The sequence below is a fragment of the Bos grunniens genome, chromosome 1, assembly GCF_055505025.1.
Source record: "Bos grunniens cultivar Pamir isolate PY7600 chromosome 1, Bosgru_T2T1.0, whole genome shotgun sequence".
Classification (NCBI taxonomy): domain Eukaryota; kingdom Metazoa; phylum Chordata; class Mammalia; order Artiodactyla; family Bovidae; genus Bos; species Bos grunniens.
Window position 1 is genome coordinate 138,060,711 of NC_141165.1, and position 26,421 is coordinate 138,087,131.

The following is a 26,421-nucleotide window of genomic DNA, read 5'->3' on the forward strand; positions in this document are numbered from 1 at the left end:
TTCTCTGTTTATGCACAGAACAGAAGCACACATTGTCATGCCTCAAACTACTTTTTATTTGCAACTACATGATTTTATGCAATTCTTCTAAACAACAACATAAAATAGATTTCCATGTGTATAAATAACTTACATACTTTCCATAAAGTAAATGCTCAAAGGTGCTAGATCATCCACTCCTACAGTATCCTCATAAGCAACAGAGCTGATGCACAATATATAAATACTCAAGTTTAATATTAAAAACTCAGGCACTTGACTAACTTTTATAAAGTTTCTCAAACTATATCAATATATCTAAAGTGCATATATATTTTTAAGAAAAGATTATTCTTAATAACTTCTCTATAAAAATAAGTTTGATGGTTTAGCCCATCTAACTTTACTACTTTAAGTATGAACTTTTAATGTGTAGTCAGGCTTATTCTACCTTCGCTCAACATGACACCAACAGACAAAAGCAGCTAGTGAGGTGCTAACATGTGAGGATTAATCCAGTGATTGCGGTCACAATGCATTCCAGGAGGAGGTACCCATGTTACTGGAACTGGGCGATATGGTTTATTCTTCCGTCCCTGATTTGGATAACCAAATGGAATGGGAGGAGGGTAGTGACTTTGATTGCCATTCCCTCGATACATTATTGGCTTTTTTCTGGGCAGCGGGTGCCACATTGGAAGAGGTGGGAATATTAATTCCGAAATCTGTAGGGAAAAGAAAATGGTAAATCAATAAAAAAACAAACTCACTCACCCACAACCCAAAGAGTAGCTCTAAGGGACATTCCCTACAGTCAAGTCTAAATATGTTAAAAACTTCAAATAAAGTAAGTGATCAGTATTTTTCAAATGAACAAAAATTAATAAACTCAAACACACCCCTCGAAAACCAGGTATTCTCTGGCTGTATCAACCAGAAAAGATGAAAACACAGAATGAGTAGAGGCCTGTAAGGACACATCATGTTTAAGACCGCTGGTGTCCAAAGCTGGCTGAAGAGTCACCTATGAAGCTTTTAAACACAAAAATGTCATGCCCCAGTCCTGTTCTAGTGAACAGTATTAACAAAATTTTAGGAAGAGAGGCCAGGTATTTTGATGACACTCTGCAGGTGATTCTAATGTAGCCAGTTTAGCATTTTGGAACAACAGTCTTAGATTATGCTGTAAGTAAAGTGGGACATCAAGTTCACATTATGCAAAATGTTTTCAGCAGTCTTGGACCTCTCTGCTCAGAATACTGTGCCCTGTGACTATGAGTTTCAGAGTTCTCTGATTTCTAATCTGCTCTTAGCATAGGGATTAAAAAATTTATATTCTGTATATCAGCACTACATTCAGGATAGAAAATTCAAAAGGCACGAAGTTGTATATAGTGGAAAAAAAAAGTCTCTCTTTATCTGATTACCAGCTACCCTCTCAGAGGCAGCAGACACTAATCAACTTTTTGATTACCTTTAGAGAGATTCTATGAATATACTTGTGTGTACATCAATATACACATTAAATATCCACAATTCTGCATACTGCTTCTATACTCAAATACATATCAGAGACATTCATATATATAATGACTTTTTCCATAAATCTACAGCTAGACAGTAATGCAGTGACTATGCCATAACTAAATCAAGTGGTATCTTGTTGACAGGACATTTCGGCTGCTTTCAGTCTTTTAAAACAACAATGCACAAAAGCACACAAAACAATGCTGCAGTGAATAATCTTAGCATGCACAGTTAATTCTTGATTACCTACAATGGGGAAATGAAAACATTTATTAATAGTTCCAACTAATAATTGACCTATACTAAAAACCAATAGTGAAGTGGAATGTTTTCATTTCTTTCTACATTGGGGTCCTGGTAAGCTTTTAAAACTCAAAAAGTAGACACAATTCTGGAACAATGATTCCCACAAGCAACCACTGTTCAAATCTCTATCACAGACTGAGTTTTCCCTGTTTGTGAACACCATATAAATGGAAGGTATATATTCTTTTGTGTCTAGCAATATTCTTTTTTGGGGGCTGTAACACATGACTTGTGGGATCTTAGTTTCCCTACCAGGAACCAAACTTGTGCCCTTGGCGGTGAAAACAAGAGTCCTTAACCACTGGACCACTAAAGAATTCCCTGGCAAAATTCTTCTGCTCAAAAGAATGTTTTTTAGGTCCTTCTGTACTGTGTCTATTATAAAATCTGTTTTATTGTTATTATCCTATGGTATAAATGAATATATGACTATCTTCCCCCATTCACTTGTTAATGGATATTTGTTTTTTTTACTGTTATAAACATTCTAGTAAGAGGCTTTGTAGATATGGTTCTTTTCATTTCTCTTGTTAAAATACTTAGGAGTGGAACTGTTGGGTTATAGGGCAGATGCATATTTAAGTGCCAAGCAGTTTTCAAAGTGACAGTACCATTTTTTACACTTTCATCAACAGTTTATGAATCCAGCTTCTTCACATCCTTGTCAGCACTTGGTACTGTCAGATGTTTTAATTTTAGCCATTCTGAAAGTAGTGTTTCACTGTGGCTTAAATTTACAATTACCTGATAACAAATAAGGCTGAGCACCTTTTTCATTTGCTTACTGGCCATTTATATAACTTCTTTTGTACAAGTGTTTTTTCACATCTTATACCCACTGTTGTTATTTGGATCATTTGTCTTTTATTGTTGATTTATAGGACTGATTTTTAAAGTATATTCTGAAAACAAGTCCTTTGACAAATATATGTATTGAGAATATTTTGTTCCAGCCTATACTTCTGCCCATTCATTTTCTTTACAGTTTCTTTTGATGGGCAAAGATTTTTAATTTTGATGAGGTCAAATTTAATAACATTTTTGGAAGAAATCTTTGCCTATCCTAAATAATAAAGGTATCTCCCTATGTTTTCTTCCAAGTGTCAGATTTAGTATTTATGTTTAGGCCTGTGACCCATTTAAAATTAGTTGTTGTTGTTGTTGTTTTAATGTATGGAATAAGGTAGCAGTTAGGGTCACTTTTTAAAAAATAAATGGATTATCCAATCGTTTCAGTACCAGTTCTTATAGATTTTCCCCACTGAATTGCTTTGGCACTTATTAAAAAAAATTTTGTACGTAAGGAGTCTACTATCTGTTCCAATAATATATTTGTGTATCTTTAAACCATTACCACAGGGATTGCCTAGTGGTTCAGTGGTAAAGAATTCATCTGCCAGTGTAGGAGAGGCGGGTTGATTCCTGGGTGGGGAAGATGCCCTGGAGAAGGAAATCATAACCCACTCCACTATTCTTGCCTGGGAAATCCCATGAACAGTGGAGCCTGGTGGACTACAGTCCATGGGGTCACAAAAGAGTTGGACACAACTTGGAGAGTAAACAACAAACCATTAACACACTGTCTTGATAAACATAATGACTTGATATTAGTGTGAGATCTCTGACTTGATTCTCCTTTCTTTCAATTTTATCTAGAAAAAAGCCTTTTGGGATTTTGATAGCAAGGTGAATCTATAGACCAATTTGGGGAGAAATTACATAATCTTCATTTTTAGTGGAGAATTATCTTTGGAGGTTCCTTTCAGAAAACACAGACCCCTATCAGAGAACAAAGACCCCCAAGCTAGAAATTATTTTGTCCATACTTTGATAACCTCTTTTTTTAAGGTTCTTCTTGGTAAAGCCAGATCCAAGATGAAAAAAATGGACAGGTAAAAAAGATCTTAAAGTGGACCATCTGCTCCAACTTTCTACACAATGACTGTTAAGAGCTGAACTATACTTCTCCATTATGAAATGTTTTGTGAAAGTGAATGTAATGTCAAAAAGAACTGTTTTATTTTAAAAGCACATAAAAGACACTTCCATTTCTATGCTTTTCTGTTAGAATTTTATCCCAGTAGTCTTTCAACAAGGGGGAAAACAAGTACAATTTAATTTTAAAAGAAAATCTAAAAATTAAAGGTCAATTTACTTGTAAAAATTAGTAGCAATAAGTTCAATTTGGGATTCATATTCTTGCTTTACTGAGTAACAACAAATAAAATTCTGAGATCAAATTACCACACATCTCAATGAATTGCAAGTAATTTAACAATGGTAATTTGTAGCACATAATGTATCACACAGGGAAAAAAGTCCAAAATATTTATGTCAGTGGTCTTAAAATGATCCCCGAAATACAAATATTATGTTTACTTATCTATATAGGGACTCTATTGGGAAGGATACAAAAATAACTGGTAATGAACACCTTCATGCAAGGGCACAAGACTGGTGGCTGGGGAAGCGGAGGACCTGTCACTGTTGTACTCTGGCTTTCCAGGTGACGCTAGTGGTAAAGAATCTGTCTGCCAGTGTAGGAGACGTTAAGAGATGTAGGTACAATCCCTGGGTTGGGAAGAGTCCCTGAAAAAGGGCATGGCAACCTCTCCAATATTCTTGCCTGGAGAATCCCATGGACAGAGGAGCCTGGTGGGCTACAGTTTATAGGGCTGCAGAGTCGGACACAACTGAAGTGACTCAGCATGGACGCACATACTGTTTCAAGTTAATTTTTTAAAGGTTCAGTCTCTAATACTCATGATACTCTGATTTCTTACTCATTAAAATCTAAGTTCTCATTTTAGGCCAAATCAAACCATACCAGAAACCTGTTCTGTTTAATTATATCTAATTAAGCCCAACTTAATAAAAACAGGTATATTTAAAAATAGACTCAAAATCAGAAAAAGTACATGTACAGAATAAGGCTCAACTCAAAAGATTTTTTTTTTTTTTTACTTGACAATATTTCCTGTTGAAAAGTACTGTTAAGAATTTTACAATCTATAATACATTAACTGTTCTTTGGTATGTGGGGTATAAGTAATAAATAAGTGAACAAAGTACACGTCTGACTGCTATGTGTTAGTTGCTCAGTTGTGTCCCACTCTTTGTGACCATATAGACCACAGCCTGCCAGGCTCCTCTGTCCATATAATTCTCTGGGCAAGAATACTGGAGTGGGTTGCTATTCCATTTTCCAGGGGATATTCCCAACCCAGGGATCGAATCCGGGTCTCCTGAATTGCAGGCAGATTCTTTACCAACCGAACCAGCAGGAAAGCTCTCATGCTTGCTATATGATTCTTACATGTTAAGGCAAAGAAAGATATTGTTTTGGCTTGAATGAAAAATTAACTAAAGAAAAATTTATTGATGTTTCTCTTTAACCACAGGGAGGGAGGAACATGAAAGTTAAACCTAAAGTTACAAATTGGAAGAGTTAAAGGCTACAAAAAAAAAAAAGTAGCTGTTTCTGAAAGCACTAAGGATTTTAAAACATCAGAAGTGTTTTATTTCCATGATTCTTCCTATTCTTTTTGAAATATATTTATCCTACATATTGAATAGTAAAGCAGACCTTTGATAAAATGACTCAGGATGCCTATTCTCATCTCAGATGAAACAGCTTCCCCTTAGTGTGGAAAGGCAAGAACTGTGATCTAAAATCTCAAGTCAGAAATCCTGGGCAATATGAGCAGAATTACCCAGGATGACCTTGCAAGCCCTGCTCAGGACCTTCAGTATGGAGCCACTTCATGGTTACCTGGTACACAGGGCTGGGGGTCGCAGCCACAGAATTCGGTTTCACTTCCACTTCCTTACATGTTTCTTCATCTGAAGAGGAGGATCCTGAATGATAATCAGAGGTAACCTTATCAAGGGCCCTGGTAACTTTCTTGGAAATCTCATCCTTGTTTTCATCCTCATTTTCAAAGCTGGCAACAATGAATGCATTATTTTTCTCTCCATACCTTAGAATAAAAAAATCCAAAAACAAAAAACTTAGAAACCCTGAAGTTATATCAACAAAGCAACAAATGTCCATAAAAACAACTGAACAGGTCTGGACATGCCACCAGTCCCGGGCCAAGAAGGAACCCTCCCAGAACTTGATTCTATATATATAGTATGTTAACCCAGCTCCATGCCAACAGGCAGGCGACAGTTTTCCAGTCTATTAACGTATCAAAAAAGTGACCTCATTCATTCTCTTTTCCGATTTTCTTTTTTACTGCCCCAAGAGAAATTCATTGATTACATTTTTGTATGCACCACTGAAATTGGCCATACATTAAAGTACTGGACATTTACATTAATACAGTAAAACTTTCTAATGAATTTTTAATTGACCCCTATATTGTAGATCATAGTAATTCAAGTCAAAAATCAACTAGATATTTCTTATGGGATTTACTTTTACTGCAATTAAATTAAAAAAGGGGCCTGTGTTTCCTGTATCTACACTGACAAAAATGAGAACTGAGGGAACTGTTGAGGTTAAAGAGAAAAAGAAAATATAGCTACTGTTGAGGAAAATAAAAGGATTTTTCTTGAATTACACTGCTGATTTCAGAGATTCCTATGATAAATGTTCACTTCTTTTAAGCAGTGTTTTTATTCTTCCAAAACATTTTTAAAGCCTTGATCTAAGAAAAACTGTCAGGATATCTAACTTTGGCTATTGGTTACTAGAAAAAAAAATTCTGCGATCAGGGGAAAATAGCATAATACACAGTAAAACTAGGAGTTTTCATTGAGAGGACAAAGAAGAAACCGACAAATCCATTCAAATAAATTAGACATCATAAACACTATGAAACAATTTCTAGGAAGTGTTAGGACAAAGGAAATGAACTGTTAAGCAGTCTTACACAACATGTAATTAAAGTTAAACAAATGATTCCAAGCTTACAAAATGTAAGAATGACTTCAAAAGAAAAATAAGGTTAACTATGATGTCAATTAATTTCAAGATAACTCGTCTCAAATTATTTCTGAATCAGGATATTAACAATTAAGTAAAAGGCCTAATTACAACAAAGTCTATGAAAGTTTAAATAGCAATCAAGTAGTCTCATAGGTGAGTTCTATTTCTTTTAGCTGTGCTATCTTCTATTCTCATGGGCTGAATGGGGCCATAAATGCAATCTAAATACAGTATATAATTCCCTTTTTCTATTCTCTTTCAGTCTGTCTCATAAACTGCTATAGGATGGTGGAAAGAGCACAAGACATGTTTTTGGTTCTGCTCTGCCATGTACTAGCTGTAACCAGGTACAAGTTATGCAGTCTGTCCAGGCCTTAGTTTCTTATCTGCAGGATGAGGAAGCTGGAAATAGTTGGATAGTGGTTGTTCTTCAACTGGTGATTCTTCTTCTTAGAAAATGCCTGAACAATTGGGTGAGTTCTTCACAACACAGAATTCACGAACTACAATTTCAACTCAGGCAAAACAGAAAGGCAGGAAATCTGAGAAAAAACCCTACCTCAGTAGAAACAGAAACCTAAACCAAGGGCAGACATCTAAATGACTGAAGGATCAGCTTTATTAACTCAGATTTCTTTGACACTTGAGCTCAATTAGGTTTTGCATTTTTCCCTTGGTAGTATTTTGGCATGAGGGCTCTCTTCAGGGTAAGTGAAACAGCTTACTATATTACCGTAATAGCAGAACATGCAATTAATTCCTCAGAATTAGTAAGGGACAAGTTTTAAACTTTACAATTTAAAATTTAAACACACTGCTAAAACATTAAGACCAACTGAGTTAATTTGAAAAATATCAATAGTATCTAATGCTCTTTATCAGGAAAAGAAAGGATTACAGAAATTACAAACAAAAAAGAAGTGTAGACTACTGAGTAGATAATAACATGCCAGCTATTTGCAGGATTTCTCCTTATAGGAAAGATCTGTTTTCTATTCAGTATAATCTGAAGTATTTCACGAAGTGATTACCTTTCTAACTATATAACACTTTTGCATTCTTCCAATATCTATCCTGAGGGAATAATTCTATGAATAATGTTCTGAGTAGATTTCAATTATTTTTTACAACCACAGCCTTTAGTATACAATGATTTATTATTTTTAATGACTCACATTATTTATTCAACTATGTAACTGCTGTATCAGTTTTAATTTTCAGAATATTCCCAGTTTGGATTCAAAAGCACTAATAAATATCTCAATTTCCTTTATTAATTTATAGCAATCATCTCTACCCAATTACTAACACTTTGTTTCCTCTGGGGTTTCTATCATCACTTAATGAACATTCTAAAGATAATTTCTATTAACTGTGAAGAAACTCACATCATAGTCAATTTGGGGCAAAATTTTGATCATACAGAAGGCAATGCAAGGATTTTCTTATACTAGCAAGATGAGAAAGCTCAGTAATTTTTCATTATCTGGTATTATCATATAATGAAGTATTCACTTTAAAACAGAATGTCCACGTAACTAAAGCTCTCATCTTCAGGTGTCAAGATATGGTTTAAGCATTTCAAATAAATATGTCCATAATGTTCATGTAATTCACCAACTTCTTAAACATCCTTGGATACAGAAACTTTCCCCTATGATTTAAGACTGTTGTATTAAATATTCCTTATTTGACAGTGTGATAATATATTTGGCTCAACTCTTGCTTTTTTGTTCCCACTTCTATGTTAGACTATTACTTTTTTTGTAAATTTATGACAACAGTATCCTAGGGGACTGGTTCCAGGACCATCCCCTCCCCCTCCTCTCCCAGTGTGAAAATCTATGGCTGCCCAAGTATTGTACCTTAAATAAAATGGCAAGGTATTTGCATACAACCTGCCCACACGCTCCCATACACTTTAAACTATCTCCAGATTACTTATCATATCTAATACAATGTAAATATTATGCAGATACTTTGAATATTATGTAAATAGTTGCATAGCATGGCAAATTCAAGTTTTGCTTTTTAGAACTTATCTTTAATTTTTTCCCCTCAAATATTTTTGAACTAAAGTTGGTTGAATGCGTGGATATGGAACCCTCAGATATGGAAAGTCAACTGTATTTTGAACAGTCCCCCTTCAAATGTCATGTAAGTCTTAATGGCTTAAAAAACTATACAACTTAAAGAACTGTGCATGAAGTAAGAGTAAATCAGGATCAAAGTATAGGCCTTAAAAAAGTAAGTATTTCAATATAGTTATTTTTGTGATAGCTATTTCTTGTATACTGAAAAGTCTTCTGCAGGGATTCAGTGGACCAAGTCTACAAAACAAAGTCTGACCCTGGCCTGAGGTAAATCCGTCCTTAGTCCCAGACTCTAAAAATTGTCTGACCTTCTCAGACCAAAAATTGCTGCTATTCCTTTTTATGAGAAATAAGTACTGGAAAATCTACCTGCCTCCAGTTTTCCAAAGCAATAAGCTTACATAAGACACCAGCTTACATCAAGCAGCCCCAGGGTGGTCCAGAAAATTGTTGCAGAACAACCATGTATTTATCCAGCATGTCTTCGTCACCACTTTCATTGATGAAGATCAAGTCACAGCCCATGACCACCTTTAGAAGATATTAGGGTTACATCAAAAGCACCTCTACTACAATCAATGGGTAAACTGTACCTCTAAACCAAAGAGAAAACCCTAATGGAACAGCTGTAGGAAATCACTCACAGGGGGTTCCATGCATCTGTTCATCCTGTCTGGAAACATCTTTCCTACTTTGTCATCTAGTCAGTCAACTGCAACTCCTTCACCACTCAGCTCAAGTATCACCTACTCAATAAAATCAGTCCTCTGTATCTATGGGTTCTGCATCCGTGCATTCAGCCAACCACAGACCAAAAATATTGGGGGGAAAAAAATCTAGAAAGTTCGTAAAAGAAAAACTTGAACTTCTTCAATTTAAGGCAACTATTTACATAGCATTTACATTGTATTAGGTATTATAAGTAATCTAGAGATGATTTAAAGTAAATGGGAGGTTATACACAAGTTATATGCAAATACTGCACTATTTTATATAAGGGACGTGGGCATCCAAGGATCTTAGTTCTGGCTGTGTATGCGCGTGTGTGGTGAGGAGTGTCCTGGAACTAATCCTTCACTGATATACCAAGGGGTGACTACAGTCTTCCGTGAGGCAGTAACTTTCCCCTTTGTGCCACCAACCAGGGCATCTTGTACATATTTCTATTATAGCATAAATCTCACTCTGTTGTTATCTGCTTATTCTTTCTTCTCCCTTATTACACTTTGAACTACCTGAAAGAATAATGTCACTTTCATTTCCACAACTAAGAATGCCTGGTCCACAATGAATGCTTTTAAAGTGAATGAAGTTCAGCTTCATACCTAACACACCTAGCTTTTACAATTCTGCTCATTAGGAAACAAGAAATAATTTCCATTATGAAAATAAAACCACAGAAAGTTCACTCAGCCACTTAAAAGCCAAAAGGGGCAGGGGGCGGGGAAAGGCAAGAGTAGAAACAAACAGCAACAGAGACCAACCAAAAGTAATTATCCAGTATTATTTGGGATTAGCAACTTTCCTAGTTTGAAGAGGGGAAAGGGCACTATCAAATGCGAGAAGGTAATAACTGACCTATGGGGAGTCAAGGTATCTAAATTCTACAATAAACTTGGTAAAGCTCTTCAAAAAAAATCCCCTACTCTATCATTTCTTAAGTTTCTTTAGTTGTAAAACAGGAGTGTAACCAGTCTTTTACTATCACCTCCTAGAAGATTAGTTTACAAAATTCACATCTGAGAAAGCCAAACAACCAGCTCCTGGCCATTAAGATACGTGTATAGGCAGTACCTGAGAGAATTTCATAAAAATCAATTCCAGCATGGTGATCAGTTCAGTTGCCAAACTCAAGAACTCACCTACAGCACACCTCACATGGGTCCACCCATAGAGTGAGTTCCTTTGGCAAGCCCAGGTCACTGTACAAGATGCAGCTGTTCTCACAGGCTTTCAGGACATCAGGATCAACTCTCTGAAACTTATTGACACGAATGCATCTACAAAAAAGTGGAGTAATGTTAATAGCTTTAAATAAAATTTAAATCAGAAACTTAGTTATATCTACTAGTATTTGCCAACATGAATTAAAAAAAATAAAACCCTGGTAAAGAACTCAGGAATACCTATCCTAAATAGATTAACAAATCTGAACTAAAGGCAAAGAGACAGCAGCAGCATCAATGCTGCTGTCTACCCAGCCTGTAGAAAGAAGAGGGCATCTGCATGAGCACAGGGAAATCAGAACTGGCTCTACCTCATTTCAGATAGTAACTACTCAACCTCACATGTACTTCAACAAGCAAGGAGTATGAAAGTTGCATGAAATTACTTAGAACTTTGAATGCAAAAAATTAGCCAAATTCCTGTATAACAAAATCTCCAGCTAACAAAAAGACCTCAACTAATGTTTTAAACAATATTCAGAAATTTTTGTGACAAGTTTTGCTCTGTCATTACTTTGCTTAAGAAGAGTATCCTTTGCCTTACCTATAACTGTTCTCTAAATACCAAGTCAGTCAAGGACACAGAACCATTTTTATCATGTATTAAGAGTAAAAGATAATCCAAAAGTGTTACTGGCTTATTTAAGTTGTGTTACTCAAGGGTTTTCCTATTTTTTAGTTAGCAAAAAAGTGAAAAAATTCTAAACCAATAAAGACTGTTCCAGCACACAGTTTATAGGATCTTAGTTCCCTGACTAGGGATCAAACCTGGGCCCACAGCAGTAAAAGCACAGAGTCCTAACCACTGGGCTACCAGGGAATTCCCATCTGTCCCATTTTTTCTTTTAACTCAAGAAGTACCAACCACAGCTACCTAACAGAATGCTCAAAGATGGCTCTCAGTATGAATGCAAAAATACCTCTTAAAATAAGTATCCTGCTTACACAGAGAAATTTTTAGTTACAATGAAAGTATTTACTGCCTACAGCTAAGAAATGAACCAAGAGAATCCAGGTTTTTGTACTAATCCTGATTTATAGTGTGAAAGTATGAAAGTAAAAGTGTTATGTCTCTCAGTCATGTCCAACTCTTTGTGATCCCCATGGACTGTAGCCCCCAGGTTCCTCTATTCAAGAGATTCTTCAGGTAAAAATACTGGAGTGGGTAGCTATTCCCTTCTCCAGGGGGTCTTCCCATCCCAGGGATTGAACCTGGGTCTCCTGCACTGCAGGCAGATTCTTTACCGTCTGAGCCACCAGAGAAGCCCACGATTTACAAGGTGAATTTAGATTAAATCATTTTACTTCTTCTTCAGACCCAAAGCTTTAAAATATAGAAAATATAAGTTAATTGACAAATATTGATAATGCTACTAACTATAATACTGTAACATCAAGAGAATAATGTGTTTATATTTAATTAGTCAATTTCCATTTTCATTTAAAACAGTGAAAAAGTTCTCATTAGATAATAGCTAATATATATTTCTAAGTAATAATAATAACAACCCTTTTTGAAAGTTTTCTAAATACTTTGTATGTATGGCCATACCTCAGACATTGTGGGTTGGTTAAAGACCAGAGCAATAAAGTAAGTATCACAATAAAGCCAGTCACAAATTTTTTATTTCTCAGTGTATATAAAAGTTATATTTATACTACACTGTAGTCTATTAAATGTGTAATAGCATTACATCTAAAACACAATATACATAGCTTTATGCTAAAAAATGCTAACCATCACCTGAGCCTTCATCGAGTCTCTGTAATAGTAACATCAAAGATCCCTTATTACAGATCACTAAAACAAATATAATAACAAAAAAGTATGAAATACTGTAAGATTTACCAAAATGTGACAGAGACGCAAAGTGAGCAAATGCAATTGCAAATGTGGTGCTGACAGACTTGCTCAATGCATGCTTGCACAAAACTTCAATTTATAAAAACCACATCTGTGATATAAAATAAAGCAAAGTACAATAAAACAAAGTATGTCTATATTAACTCTTTAAATTTTCACATTGATCCTGTGAGTTACATACTATTTTCTCCATTGCAAGAAAGAAAGGAGGCAGAGAGAGTTTGAGTAACTTGCCCAACATTACCCGGCAAGAAAGTAGTGAATGCAGGGTTCAGATCCACAACAGATGCCAAAGTTCATCTTATTGAACAACCCAATTAGGCCTATATTTATCATAACATCACCATTAACAATTTAGCAAATTCAGAGTAAAAATTTAAAACTAGTTTAAAACATGTAAGAAAATCTTTGTTCCTTTCTATGAGATGGTCTTATGTTATAGATTCTAATGTTGTGTAGGTTGATTCAAAAGTCCCATGTGCCCAGGATCAAAATCAGTTAAGGGTAAGGAGATAGATCTTACATGTATACATGTATGTGTTTTTTAACACACAGTGAAGATGTAGGCTCTGAGCTTAAAAAAAAAAATGTAAATATAAAGGCTTAGAGACACTGTTTCAACAAAATTTGCATACCATACATATTTCTATGCTATTTTTTTTTCACTCTAGATACTGTGACTACTTACCCATTAGCCACTCTTCAAAAACAAGATTTTAAAAGTTGCATAAAAATAGTCTATCATTTACTTGACAGTGTAGTGCTTTCCAATTTTTTGCAATTATAAAGTGTAAGAAATATCCATATTCATACATATTTGTCTGCATTTCTGATTATGATTCTAGAATAGATTTTAGGAGACTCAGTTTTCAAAGACTATGAATATTTTTACAGATCTCGGTAATGTTGCCAAATTGCCCTTATTTGTGGTATGTTGCAGAGAAACATACTAATATAAAAACTTTAGAAGAAAAAGAACACTTCTATGAAGAGTCTAAAACTTTGGTTAATTCTATAGTCTACTAATTTTTATAAAAGAAAACAACCCACTATTAACTCTAATAGTTTTCTACTTCAAAGATGGCTTCAAAATGACTCAATAATGATAGTTCTGATTACATGCCAATTTAATCCTGTTTGGCTAACTTTTTTCCTCAAGTTTTTGAAATTAATGGAAATGAAATTGTACACTGTCTGATCTTTAAGCATTTATTTGACAGTGTCTCCTTTTTCAGTAACAGTACAGTGGCTTGGCACTACCAAAAGCCTTAGTCCAATGTCAACTACATCAGTGTAAAAAGCCTCAAGAGCTCTAATTCACAAAAGCTGTACACTTTATCAGAAATGAAGATATGCAGGAAAAAACTGAGAGAATCAAGTGAGAGGATAAAAAACAATAACTTGAATTACATCCACATCTCTACTTTCACTCACATTTTCCAGTATACTAGGAAACCTCTTTGGATAAAAATGAGAGAGAAATATATCAATTACTTTGATTCTTTTCAACAGATCACATGCTTACCTTGCTTTTCACAAATGAAAACTAAACAAGTCATATTTTTACCTCCTTTGCACACTGAATAGTCATACACTTGACAAGAACACAGTGACTGGAAGAAAATTCTTTTTACTGTGAAGTGCTGATTTGTGGAGGAATCTTTAGGGGCAGCAATATGCATAAATAAAAGAATTTATATTCATGACAGTCACAACTGTTCCACTTTTATTTTTTGGTCACATCCACAAATGGGACACAGTTTGACAGCTGAGTTTAGTAGAACATTCTCAACTCAGGTTCCCAAGTAGTCACATAAACACTAAAGAGAGAACATGCCAGGACAAGTTTTACAGGAGTCTGCTCTTCTTTAAACTGTATATGCAACTTATAAACTGGAGTACAAAAGACAGCTGGGAGTGAGAACTGCCTTCACCCTCAGAGACAAGGCAGTGGTCAGACTGTGGTGTAACAGAAAGCTCCTAAGAATTTAGGGTGAGTTAGACCTGAATTCAAATTCCAGAGCTAGTATTTACCATTTGCAAATCATAGGTAAGTTACCTTCATCTATAAAATGGTTACACTGGCTTCTACTACAACGAATTATGCACAGTACAAATGAAATCATTCCTGTGTCGAGAACATATCAGGTGTTCTAATAATCTTATTTCTCATTTTCCAGAAAACTTTTAATATGTCGCATGTAATTTACTTTTAGATACAAGGATCTCATTTCTCTCAGCTCTTACCATGCCCTTTTCTAAGTGATAGTTTCAGGGGTCCTCTACAATTGTGAAAATCCTCAACTACCTGTGATACACAAAGAAAAACACTCAGGAGTCACACTATGACCACAAAACTAATTCCCAGGAGTCTACAGATTGGCATCCCAAGTCCAGGCAGTAGGAGTCCCAACAACAAATGCTTGTATTTTTAAGTGAATAAGGAAAAAATAAATGAGCCACTCCTGAGCTGGGTATGATGCAGCTAAACTGAGAAAGACATAGACAGGACACCATCACTCCTCTGGCTCCTAACCCTAACCCTAACCCTTTGAGGAGCTGATGATCATCCCCTTCACTCAGTCCAATTCAAATGTCCAAGCTAATCCTTTACCTGTAGGCTTGTCCTTTTGATGGTTTTTCCGGATACCAGTGATTTTTATATTTTTCTTGAAGTATCAGGGTCAATTTCTCAGCAAACCTCTCGACTGCTTCTTTTTTCAATTTATCATGTTTTCGAACTAGTCTTGTGAAAAAGAAGACTACAGCAGCAATTTCGTTCTTCATTTTCTCCTGCAAAGATAAAATAGTTTTTCTCAAAAAAGTGGAAACATCAAAATTTGAAGATAAAGCTCTGTGAAATATACCTCCTTTACAGCCCCCTTTCCTCCTGCCAATTTTATCTCGTGTTTCATTGGCTGATATCTGGAGCAAGGAACAGTCACTAATTTATGCCATAAAGACCTTATTATTAAATACTGCTTAAGAATTTTATCACCTTTGTAAGGAGTTCACTAAAGAGAGCACACCAAGTTGTTCCTGTTAGCTAAAATAAAAATCAGAGATATCACTCAGAAGTACTACAATGATACCACTATAAGCTTTTACTACATGCATAAATATTTAACTATAATAATTCAAGTTTAAAATTATAAGAAATAACTTGTACTTTAAAACATAAAAAAGTCCACTTTAAAATCCAGTATTGTAGAGCCAATATAGAAAACAGTTTAGCAGTTCCTAAAAAGGTCATATATATATATATAGGGCTACCACATGACCCAGCAATTCTACTTCTAGCTCTATACCCAAGAAAAATGAAGCCATATGTTCACACAAAAACTTGTACACAAATGTCCGCAGAAACATTATTCATAATAACCAAAAAGCAGAAACAAACTAAATGTGGAGCAACCGATATACGCATAAATAAAATGTGGAATATTATTCATCAACAGAAATGACAAACTGGTAGGTGCTACAACATGTATGAAACTTGAATACATTATGCTAAGGGAAAGAAGCCAAAAGATCAAATACTGTATAACACTATATGAAATGTCCAGAATAAGCAAATCTATATAAACAGGAAATAGATTAGTGGCCTAGGGGTAGGAGAATGGGGGAGGAGTGATGTCAGTGAGTATAAGACTGCCTTTTGAAATGATGAAAATGTCCTAAAATTGACTGTGGTGATGGTTCTACAACTTAGTGAATATACTAATACCAATGAACTGTACATTTTAAATGTGTGGATTATAGAGTGTGTGAACTATATTTCAACAAACCTGTCATACACAAAGATCCACCATCGAGCTTCTCTAAGTATTCTTTCAGGACCAGAGACATAGGTAAATATGACCAAAAAACCCAGCTCTATCAAAGCATATTTAAGAAAGTGGAAATTCAGGATCATTCATGGAAAACCAAACTAAAAGGAATAATTAGACATTCAGCTGCATTTTGGAACTGCCTCAAGAAGGATTCTTTTTAAACGTCAGATCTGATTTGATTAATCCATAAAAGCAAAAACCTTGTACTGGTTATCTTTCTTGTACTGGGATTGTTTCAATGTATATTCTGTCTTTACCCGATGAGCTCATTCATTTGGCTGCTGTAAGTAACTTGGAGTTATCAGATGCTGCATTTACTAAGCAACACCACCTTTTCAGAGCCAATTATTAAAGACATACAGCCTCTGCTATGTCTGGTGTAAAAACTGACTAACCTAGCCTATAGTTCTTTCAGATTTAAAAACTAAAGCTGATTCTGTTAGCTTCCTTTTTCTTTTCCCAAACTTCCTCTTAAAGTCTGTCTTCATAGTATGATTCCTTTCCTCCTTGTGCAAATTCAAACAAGGGACATCAGTGTGAAATAAATTCTGTATGGTATTTGAGAAGTATGCTGGCAGCCATAGCTACCCTGATCCTAGATGGGAAGACACCCAAACCTTCCTCCTGGAACCCTAGAATGGGTTTCTTCTATGGCCAGCAGCACACAACCCCAGCCCTCTGCAACTGCTGTGCAGCCTCCTGTTGAAAAAAACGTCAGCCATTTCCACATATAAAGCTGTATTTATACTCCACCACGTTATGATAGAAAAGAAAACCCACTGCAATTTAATATATGCTTTGGGATGAAACTTGCTGATGGAACTACATCAGCCTCCACCCCACCAAAGAAAACAAGGAATCACGCTAAAGAAATATACTCCATCCCCAACTAACTCATTTTCTTCATTCAATTTGCCAACTCCGCTCTACATATCTGAGTGTGGGGTTTTGTTTTCCTTTCCTGCCCCCCTCCACCCCTCCTCGGCCCTCTGTTTCACATCAGAAAATAAAAGGAAGAAAGGAAGGAAAGAACCACTTAGTGGTGGCTTTGGGTTGTAACACAAGATGAGTCATATGGTATTTTTTTTTTTTTTTTTTTTTCCACTTTTGAAGGAATAGTGCCTGATTTGCTGACAATTTAACCCACCCTCACAGGTCAGTATTCCAGGAGGATCCGAAGGGTACCCCCCAGAGGGGAGAGTTATAAAGTCAGGAAGCAGAACCCAGCAAGGCCCAGAAGACCCGAGGTACGCAAGCGAAGTATCTCGAGTAAGGGGCCACAAACCCTCCACCCACACTCGGAGCGAAAAGCTCCCATTTTAAATCTCGCACGGTGACGTCATCCGGGGACGTAGTCACCGCGGCAGCTCCTCAAGTTCTACTTTGTTCCACAGTCTCCTCGGCTCCCGGCGGCGGGCCGAGAACCCCAAGGAAAACCCAGCCCTGCCTGCCAGGAGTTTATAACTTTGTACTTTTCCCTCCCTTGTAACGAGAGGCGAGTCGAGCCCGTTTCTGGAAACAAGTATTTTTCCGGACAGACTTTCCCAAGGTTGAGGGAATCCCAGCCGCGGGGGGCGGGTGAGGAGCCTCGGACCAGCCTCGCGGCGCCACAAAGCGGGCTCCAGACCCCGAGAGGCAGGATTCCCGCGGCGCTGGGAGGTGGGCTTTTCATGCCCCAGCAGCCCGCGGCCCGGCACTGGCACGGGGCTCTTGAGGAGCGCTAGGTGAGGGGGCACCCCACGTATCCACCCACTCCTGGAAGAACCGCCCGCGAGCGCGTCCAACTTCTGCAATCGCGGATTTTCCCGAGTTAAGGGGGCAGGGCCCCGAACCCCGTTCCCTTCCTCCCCCGCGAACAGTTGCGCAGGGTCCGTCGCCCCCGGGCAGGTTCCAGCCTTCGGAGGCCCGGGTTCGAGAACTCGACTGCCCTCAGGCGCGACCTCCCTCCACCCCGACACAGCAAGCCGGGTCTCCGGGTCCAGAAAACCCACGGCCGCGCGAGGAAGGCTGTCGCCCACCCCGAGCGGAAGGTAACGCGCTGTGGAAACGTGGCAGGAGCCTCTAGGCGGCGTCTCCGCCGTCGCGATGCCCCTGAGGGTCTCGCGGAAACCCTCGAGGACCGCCCCCTTCAGTTCCCAGCCCTTCCTTCGCGCCGGGCCAGAGCCGATGCAAGCCTGTTTGACCCAGCACTCCTCGCGGTCCCCCCACGCACTGCCCGCCCGCGAGCCTTCGACGTGGCCTCCTGGGCGCCCGGACCACCCTCCTCCCGCTGCCCTGAGCCCCGCCATGTCCGCCTCCTCCTGGCCCAGTCCTCTCACCGCCGCCGCCTCCGCTCTGGGGCCAGAGATTCGGCGACCCCGACAGTCCCCGGGCCGGGAACCGAACGTACCGCCTTAGCGGACAGGCGCTCAGTGAACGAGCGCTGCAAGCCTCGTCAGGCTTGTGAGGCTCCCGCGTCGTCGGGCTGCCAAGCGCGCGCTGAGAGGGCGGGCTGGCTAGCGCGCGAGAGCTAGCGAACGCGGCCCAGAAGCGACGCGCGGGGGGCTCGCGGGCCGGAAGAGGGGCGGGGCGATGACCCGGGAAAGGGATGGCGCCGCTCAGGACTGGCTCGCGCTCCTAGGGGGAGGAGCCTGAGGCGGGGCTTCGCCTCGGCCACGCCCCCGGGGCGCCGGCCTCGCGGCGCGGGCGGCGAAGCACCCTCAGTCGTATCACGCGCGCGGCAGACCCTCCAGTCCGAGCACCAGGGCAACAACGCCATGGGCTTCCACCTTCCGGAAAGAATGGCACTGAGGGTCTAGCGGACTCTCGCCAGCCCGACCCACCTGCCGCAGCCCCTTCGTGGGTCGCGTGGGCCACTTCCCCTCTGCTGCTGGGGTCTCTGCTTCTTCCTCTCGTGTCTGCTTGTTGCCCTGCGCGCTGACACCCCGTGGCGGGGAGGGCGAGTCTTAGACCCTGCTCTGTAGAGGCCCAGCTCTCTAGTCCCCGGGCTTGGGGGGCGGCGGTGAGGGATGCGAGTAGGGGGCGTTTACACAGATCAGACGGAAGGCAGACGTTGCTTTTGTGGACAGAACCTCTTCATTGGTTTGATAATTAGGGGCACGTCAGCTGTGCAGCCTCTTGGTGACATTTCAGTTTGTTTCAGAGTCCTAGTTGGGCAGCTCCCTGAGCGGCGGGTAGCTCCCTGAGAGCAGGGACTGCCGCCTGCTGACCTTTGTGTCCCAACCGCACACAAAAGAGGGTCTCCTGCACAGAAGAGGGTCTCCAGGGATATTAGCTGAATGAAACCTTGAGTCCAAGCTTTCTGTTTCCCAGACGCTTCTAGTCAAGGACTTCCACATGCAAAATTTAATCTTTGACCAAATACATATGTGAAAAATGTATATTAATTTTCTGGGCGGGGGGGGGGGACATCTTTCTAACGTTTCTTACTGGCCCCATGGTATTCGTTTTGTGAAAGCACTTTAATACATTAAACAGGCCAGAAAAATACAAGATATTTCTACTTTTTTCTTTTAACTGAAAACTAGCTTTCACTGTTTCTAGCCAAAGCATAATGCAAATTACTCAAGAACTTATTGTTCAAGTTATATGTTGACCAGATATTTCACTGCCTGCTAGGCCTGGGAGTATTTTAAGTTTGCATTACTGGTGGTGAGTGTAGCCTATTTGCAAATTCAAAATGCTAATATTTTAGCAGTAAAAAAATATGCGATTCCCAAACCAGTACAATAAAACTGTGTGTGTGTGTGTTTGTATAAAGTATACTGTTCTAACTGAAGCTACTCACCGGTCATTTAAAAAGGATACTTAAATTCACACCCTAGTCTGTTCTAGGAGATACGAAGGTGTTTTCATTCTAATCTCATAACGGAGGTTATTTTCCTGTTGAAGCCTTTTCTGTCTACAATTTAATAAAATAGCTAGGCAGTGACAAACACTACTCAGAACTTGTCCAGAAATATCTATAGCTCAAGATTAGTATTTTGATGTTTTTTAATAAATCTGTGACCCATATGGTCCAGTCTTAGAGCACTACTATATTCAAAACACACAGGAATACCTGAAACCCAATTTCAAAATCCAAAAAATTCTCATAGCCTTGAAACTGGGAAGCAGGTAATTAACAAACTATCTTAAACACTTCTGTCATCAACCGTTCTTACACAAAGTAACTGATTGTGTGCCTCTTTTTCAAACCACCCTACTCTTCTTCAGTTCTGGCTGTGTGCTTTAGATCTTTCTCCCTCAGCTCTTTCCTCTTAATTCAGAATCACACAAGCCCAAAAGAATTGGTCTCAATGCAGGTCCCTACTCTAGGAGGCTGGAACAGGGGAACAGAGCTGATACAAACAATTACCCATTCATATGGGTTTTTTCCTTTCACAGTTGATTTCTTTTCTCAGTTCACTCTAAATGTTCACTAAATCATGTATTAATAGATGTAGTTTTCTTTTAGCACAAGCTGTTTCCTTTGAGAATGAGCCACCTAAATGAGCCTAGGGCAAGGGCTGTATAATCACACACATAAAGTCACAGAGACCATGATTCAACAATCACCAAAATTTCAAATCTGTTATTCCTTTGAGCTCAGAGAAATTCAGCATTGAAAGCACAACAGTCTCAGGTACCATCTTCTCAATCCACATTTCTAGGGGAAAGTGTGAGGCCTTTGAGGGCCTTTGGAGGTCTACCAAGTGGGATTTAAGACTTTTTAATTCTAAAAACACTTCAACATATTACTTCAAAAATTTCCAGGACCTAACCACTTGGATGAATTAAAAGAAACTAAATCTGCTTTCTTTGCTTCAACTTCTTAAATATCCATAAACTGGCAGTAGTTTAAAACAACATAAGCATAAAGAAAATTTGTAATCTTCATTATTTTCTCCATTACATCATGCAATAAAACTGACTTCCAAGAGTCACAACACAAACTCTCTTGATGAATGAGGCAATGGAAACTGGGCAAACCAACATCTTATTTTGAGTTGCATTAACTCTTAAAACCCTCCTCCCTGTCCCAAATATGGTCTATCTTTTTTGGGAAAAAAAAGGTTTTGATCAAGCTTCTCAGTTTATTAGAAGTTGGTTGTTATGTTATTGTTTATTTGCTTGATTTGTGTCCCACTCTTTTGAGAGCCTATGGACTGCAGCCCATCAGGCTACTCTGTCCATGGGATATCCCAAGCAAGAATCCTGGATTCCTGCCATTTCCCTCTCCAGGGGATCTTCCCAACTCAGGGATCCAACCCACGTCTCCTGCATTGCAGGTGGATTCTTTACCACTGAGCCACCAGGGAAGCCCATGGAAATTGCTTAGGATTTGTCAGTTCATATGAATTAGCTTAAGAAAATTTGTGTGTTTAGTCATTCAGTCGTGTCCGACTCTTTGTGACCCCATGAACAGTAGCCCACCAGGCTCCTCTGTTCATGGGATTCTCCAGGCAAGAATACTGGAGTGGGTTGCCATTTCCTTCTCCATAAGAAAATCTATAGGTAGGTTGCACACTCTGGACTCAAATAGAGCTTCATACTGAAAACTTCTGGTATAGGATTTCCCTGCTTGCCAGGAGAGGTGCCAGTGTTGTTGGATTCCTTGCACAATACTCTCTTGTTCTTCACACCAGCAGAATTCACTATTAGTAAGCAGTATGTAAACTCCTACCCCTATTCAATATAACGAAAGTAAGAATAAAGATATATTCATTAAGCAAAACATTCAGAAATACTGTGAAAGAAAGAACTGTTTAGAAACACAGTTGTGTTAGGGTTCTTCAGAGAAACAGAACCAAGAGGATACATATATGGCGAAAGAGATTAATTTCAAGGAATTGGCTCATGAGATTGTGGGAGCTGGAAAGTCTGAAATCTGTAGGCCAGGCCACCAGGAAACACAAAAGAGTCAGAGCTGCTGTCTTGCGTCCAGAGTCCATAGAAGGGATTTTTATGTTAACCTGTTGAGGAAGGAGTAATAATCCTTCTACTCTGGGAAATCTCATTTATTTGCTCTGAAGGCCTTCAAATAATTGAGTCCCACCCATGTTATTGAGGGTAATCTTTTCTTGAACTCCTAGTTATAAATGTTAACCAACATCTACAAAATACCAGTTGCAGCAATATCTAGGCTAGTGTTTGACCAAACAACTGGACACCACAGTATGACCAAGTTGACACATTAAATTAACTATCACAACTACCTTCATTCAATAGTATTTCCTCAGTAGGTTTAAAAATATAAATTCCCTTAGTGAACACTGTAAAGCTTGCTTTTAATAAGAAAACAAATCCCCTCATTTTTATGTTTCTTTGCTCTTTTCAGTCAGTTGTCTGGTGATGGGGATGGGTGGGGGTGAGGGAGAGAGGATTGGATGTTGGTCTTCAGGTACTCGAGTCTGCTTAGTGATGTCACATATCTATGCTAGAGTACTGGGGACAGGACCCTGTGTCCATTCAAGAGGATCTAAAGATGAGCAAATGAGTTGCTCACAATCTAGTGGAAGATAGAGATGTAAACAATCCACCTGACATGTTACATGTTAACATATGCAGAGTACATCATGAGAAATGCTGGGCTGCAGGAAGCACAAGCTAGAATCAAGATTTCCAGGAGAAATATCAATAACCTCAGATATGCAGATGACACCACCCTTATGGCAGAAAGTGAAGAAAAACTAAAGAGCCTCTTGATGAAAGTGAAGAGAGTGAAAAAGTTGGCTTAAAGCTCAACATTCAGAAAACGAAGATCATGGCATCTGGTCCCATTACTTCATGGCAAATAGATGGGGAAAAAGGGGAAACTGTGGCTGACTTTATTTTTGGGGCTCCAAAATCACTGTAGATGGTGATTGCAGCCATGAAGTTAAAAGATGCTTACTCCTTGGAAGGAAAGTTATGACCAACCTAGACAGCATACTAAAAAGCAGAGACATTACTTTGTCAACAAAGGTCCGTCTAGTCAAGGCTATGGTTTTTCCAGTAGTCATGTATGGATGTGAGAGCTGGACTATAAAGAAAGCTGAGTGCCGAAGAATTGATGCTTTTGAACTGTGGTGTTGGAGAAGACTCTTGAGAGTCCCTTGGACTGCAAGGAGATCCAACCAGTCCATCCTAAAGGAGATCGGTCCTGGGTGTTCATTGGAAGGCCTGATGCTGAAACCGAAACTCCAATACTTTGACTACCTGATGTGAAGAGCTGACTCATTTGAAAAGACCCTGATTCTGGGAAAGATTGAGGGCAGGAGGAGAAGGGGGCGACAGAGGATGAGATGGTTGGATGACATCACCGACTCAGTTCACATGGGTTTGGGTGGACAGGGAGGCCTGGCGTGCTTCGGTTCACGGGGTCGCAAAGAGTCGGACATGACTGAGTGAATGAACTGGAACTGGACATGTTACAAGTTGTATTATAAAGTCCCACAAAAAATATATAGGCAATAGTGATGTAGGTATATAAAAGGGTGTGGATGTGATTGGGACCCCATCTGAAAGGAAGTTTCACAGACTTGGAAGGCAGCATTGCAAACCTTCCTTGCTACTTTTTCAGTTCAGGTGGGTGGAGGGGGAGAGACCATAAGCATAAAGAAATTGCTCCCAAGGCAGAGTCACTCATCTGATGCAGCAGCATCAGTTGCACCACAAAGATAGCTAGAATTAGTCAAATTCACGCAGCATGCCCTGACACTTGATGGCTTAATTAGGATGATTATGGGTGAACTTTTAAAATCTGCTTTGTCAGCAGATGATCCCATGAGATGTTACCATAAGGAGCATGTTTCCATCCCTCACCCAGCCCAGTAGAAGCTCAAAACATGGAGCTAAAGTTAGTACATTAATAGTTTGTGATGTGGTTGGTGAAAATACTTTGTAATTGTGTCTATAGGAGTACTTTAGGTACTTTACTACTTTAGATAATTGCAACAGGTCAGGTTTTTTTTTTCCTATTAGGTTGTTGCAAAAGTAATTGCAGTTTGCATTGTTGAACTTTGCCGTTTGATATTGGAATATATTCTTAAATGTGGTTATGTTTTATACCATTTTAATCCTCATTTCTCACTTTATTTTTTTTTGCTAATGATATTACTTGATGCTTATTTTATATTTATTTTAGACTATAGAAATGGTGTTAGACAAAAAGCAAATTCAAGTGATTTATTTTATTCAAGTTCAAAGTGGGTCATAAAATAGCAGAGACAACTTGCAACATAAACAGCCATTTGGCCCAGGAACTGCTAATGAATGAACAGTGCAGTGGTGGTTCAAGAAGTTTGCAAAGGAGATGAGAGCCTTGAAGATGAGGAATGCAATGGCTGGCCACAGGAATTTGACAACTATGAATTGAGAGGGATCCTTTTACACCTACCTGAAAAGTTGCTGAAGAACTCAGTGTCGACCATTCTATGGTCATTTGGCATTTGAAGCAAATTGAAACGGTGAAAAAGCTCGATAAGTGTATCTCATGAGCTGACTCCAAATTAAAAAAAAAAAAAACTGTCAATTTGAAGTGTTATCTTCTCTTATTCTGTGCAACAACAATGAACCATTTCTCAATTGGATTGTGATACGTGATGGAAAGTGGATCGTATACGACAACTGGCGATGACCAGCTCAATGGCTGGACAGAGATAGAAGCTCCAAAGCACTTCCCAAAACCAAACTTGTCCCCCAGAAAACGTCATGGTCACTGTTCGGTGGTCTGCTGCCTGTGCAATCCGCTCTAACTTTCTGAATCCCAGCAAAACCATTACATCTGAGAAGTATGCTCAGCAAATCGATGAGTTGCACCAAGAACTGGAGCCGGCATTGGTCAAGAAAAGGCCCAGTTCTCCACAATAATGCCTGATCGCATGTGGCACAACCAATGCTTCAAAAGCTGAATGAGTTGGGCTATGAAGTTTTGCTTCATCCACCATATTCACCTGACCTTGTGCCAACAACTACTTCTTCAAGCATCTTGACAACCTTTTGCAGGGAAAGTGCTTCCACAACCAGCAGGAGGCAGAAAATGCTTTCCAAGAGTTCACTGAATCCCGAAGCATGGATTTTTATGCTACAGGAATGAACAAACTTACTTCTCATTGGCAAAATGTGTTGATTGTAATGGTTCTATTTTGAGCCTAGTTATAACGATTTAAAATTCATGGTCCAAAACCACAATTACTTTTTCCCCAAACTAATACGTTGTAGGAAGATTGCAACAGCTCTTTGTGATACAAAAAGTTTTATGTGTAGGACACACACATATGTATTTACACACAGATATATATTTGTATATTTGTAATACTTATAGATAGATATCTATATAACATATATGTATAAATAAAAGCTTTATCTCTGAGAGAGAGAATAAGACAGAAAATGAGAGTCATGATACAAAGAGAAAGATTTATGACAGAGTTGAGTTTTTTTTTTAAAGTGTTTTTATACTAGCCTAGTATGAAGGCTAGCCTAGCTGAAGCTGAACCTCCAAATATTGGGCCACCTGGTACAAAAAGTCAACTCATTAGAAAAGACACCAATGCTGGGAAAGACTGAAAACAGGAGGAGAAAGGGACAACAGAGGACAAGATGATTGGATAGCATCACCAACTCAATGGACATAAGTCTGGGCAAACTCAGGGAGGGACTCAGGTGAAGGACAGGGAAGCCTGGTGTGTTGCAGTTCATGAGATTGCAAAGAGGTGGACATGATTGAGCAACTGAACAACAAAATACTAGCCTAAGGGCTTTCCAGGGGGCTCAGTGGTAAAGAATCTGCCTGCCAAGCAAAAGATGCAGGTTTGATCCCTGTGTCAAGAAGATCCCCCCGAGAAGGAAATGGCAACGCACTCTAGTATTCTTGCCTGGAAAATCCAATGGACAGAGGAGCCTGGCGGGCTACTGTCCATGGAGTTGCAAAGGGTCAGATATGACTTAGTGATTAAAAAACAACAAATACCAG

The 26,421-nt window shown here is 39.0% G+C and overlaps 1 protein-coding gene and 1 long non-coding RNA gene across 3 annotated transcripts in view; both read right to left on the reverse strand.

The window, feature by feature from the left end:
- The window catches only part of LOC147380240 (uncharacterized), a 679,399-nt gene that overhangs the window by 518,354 nt on the left and 134,624 nt on the right, over positions 1–26,421 (reverse strand). The window lies entirely within an intron of this gene.
- Positions 36–19,008, reverse strand: BTG3 (BTG anti-proliferation factor 3). 2 transcript variants are annotated; one of them, XM_086322051.1, is made up of 5 exons: positions 18,874–19,008; positions 15,266–15,444; positions 10,704–10,841; positions 5,585–5,792; positions 36–704 (listed from the first exon to the last, which is right to left on the reverse strand). In XM_086322051.1, the coding sequence occupies exons 2-5, from the start codon at positions 15,436–15,438 to the stop codon at positions 465–467; spliced, it is 759 nt and encodes a 252-aa protein (XP_086178177.1). In that variant the 5' UTR covers positions 15,439–15,444; positions 18,874–19,008; the 3' UTR covers positions 36–464. The 2 variants fall into 2 exon arrangements, with proteins under 2 accessions (XP_086178177.1, XP_086178187.1); XM_086322061.1 differs by having other exon boundaries at positions 18,803–19,008.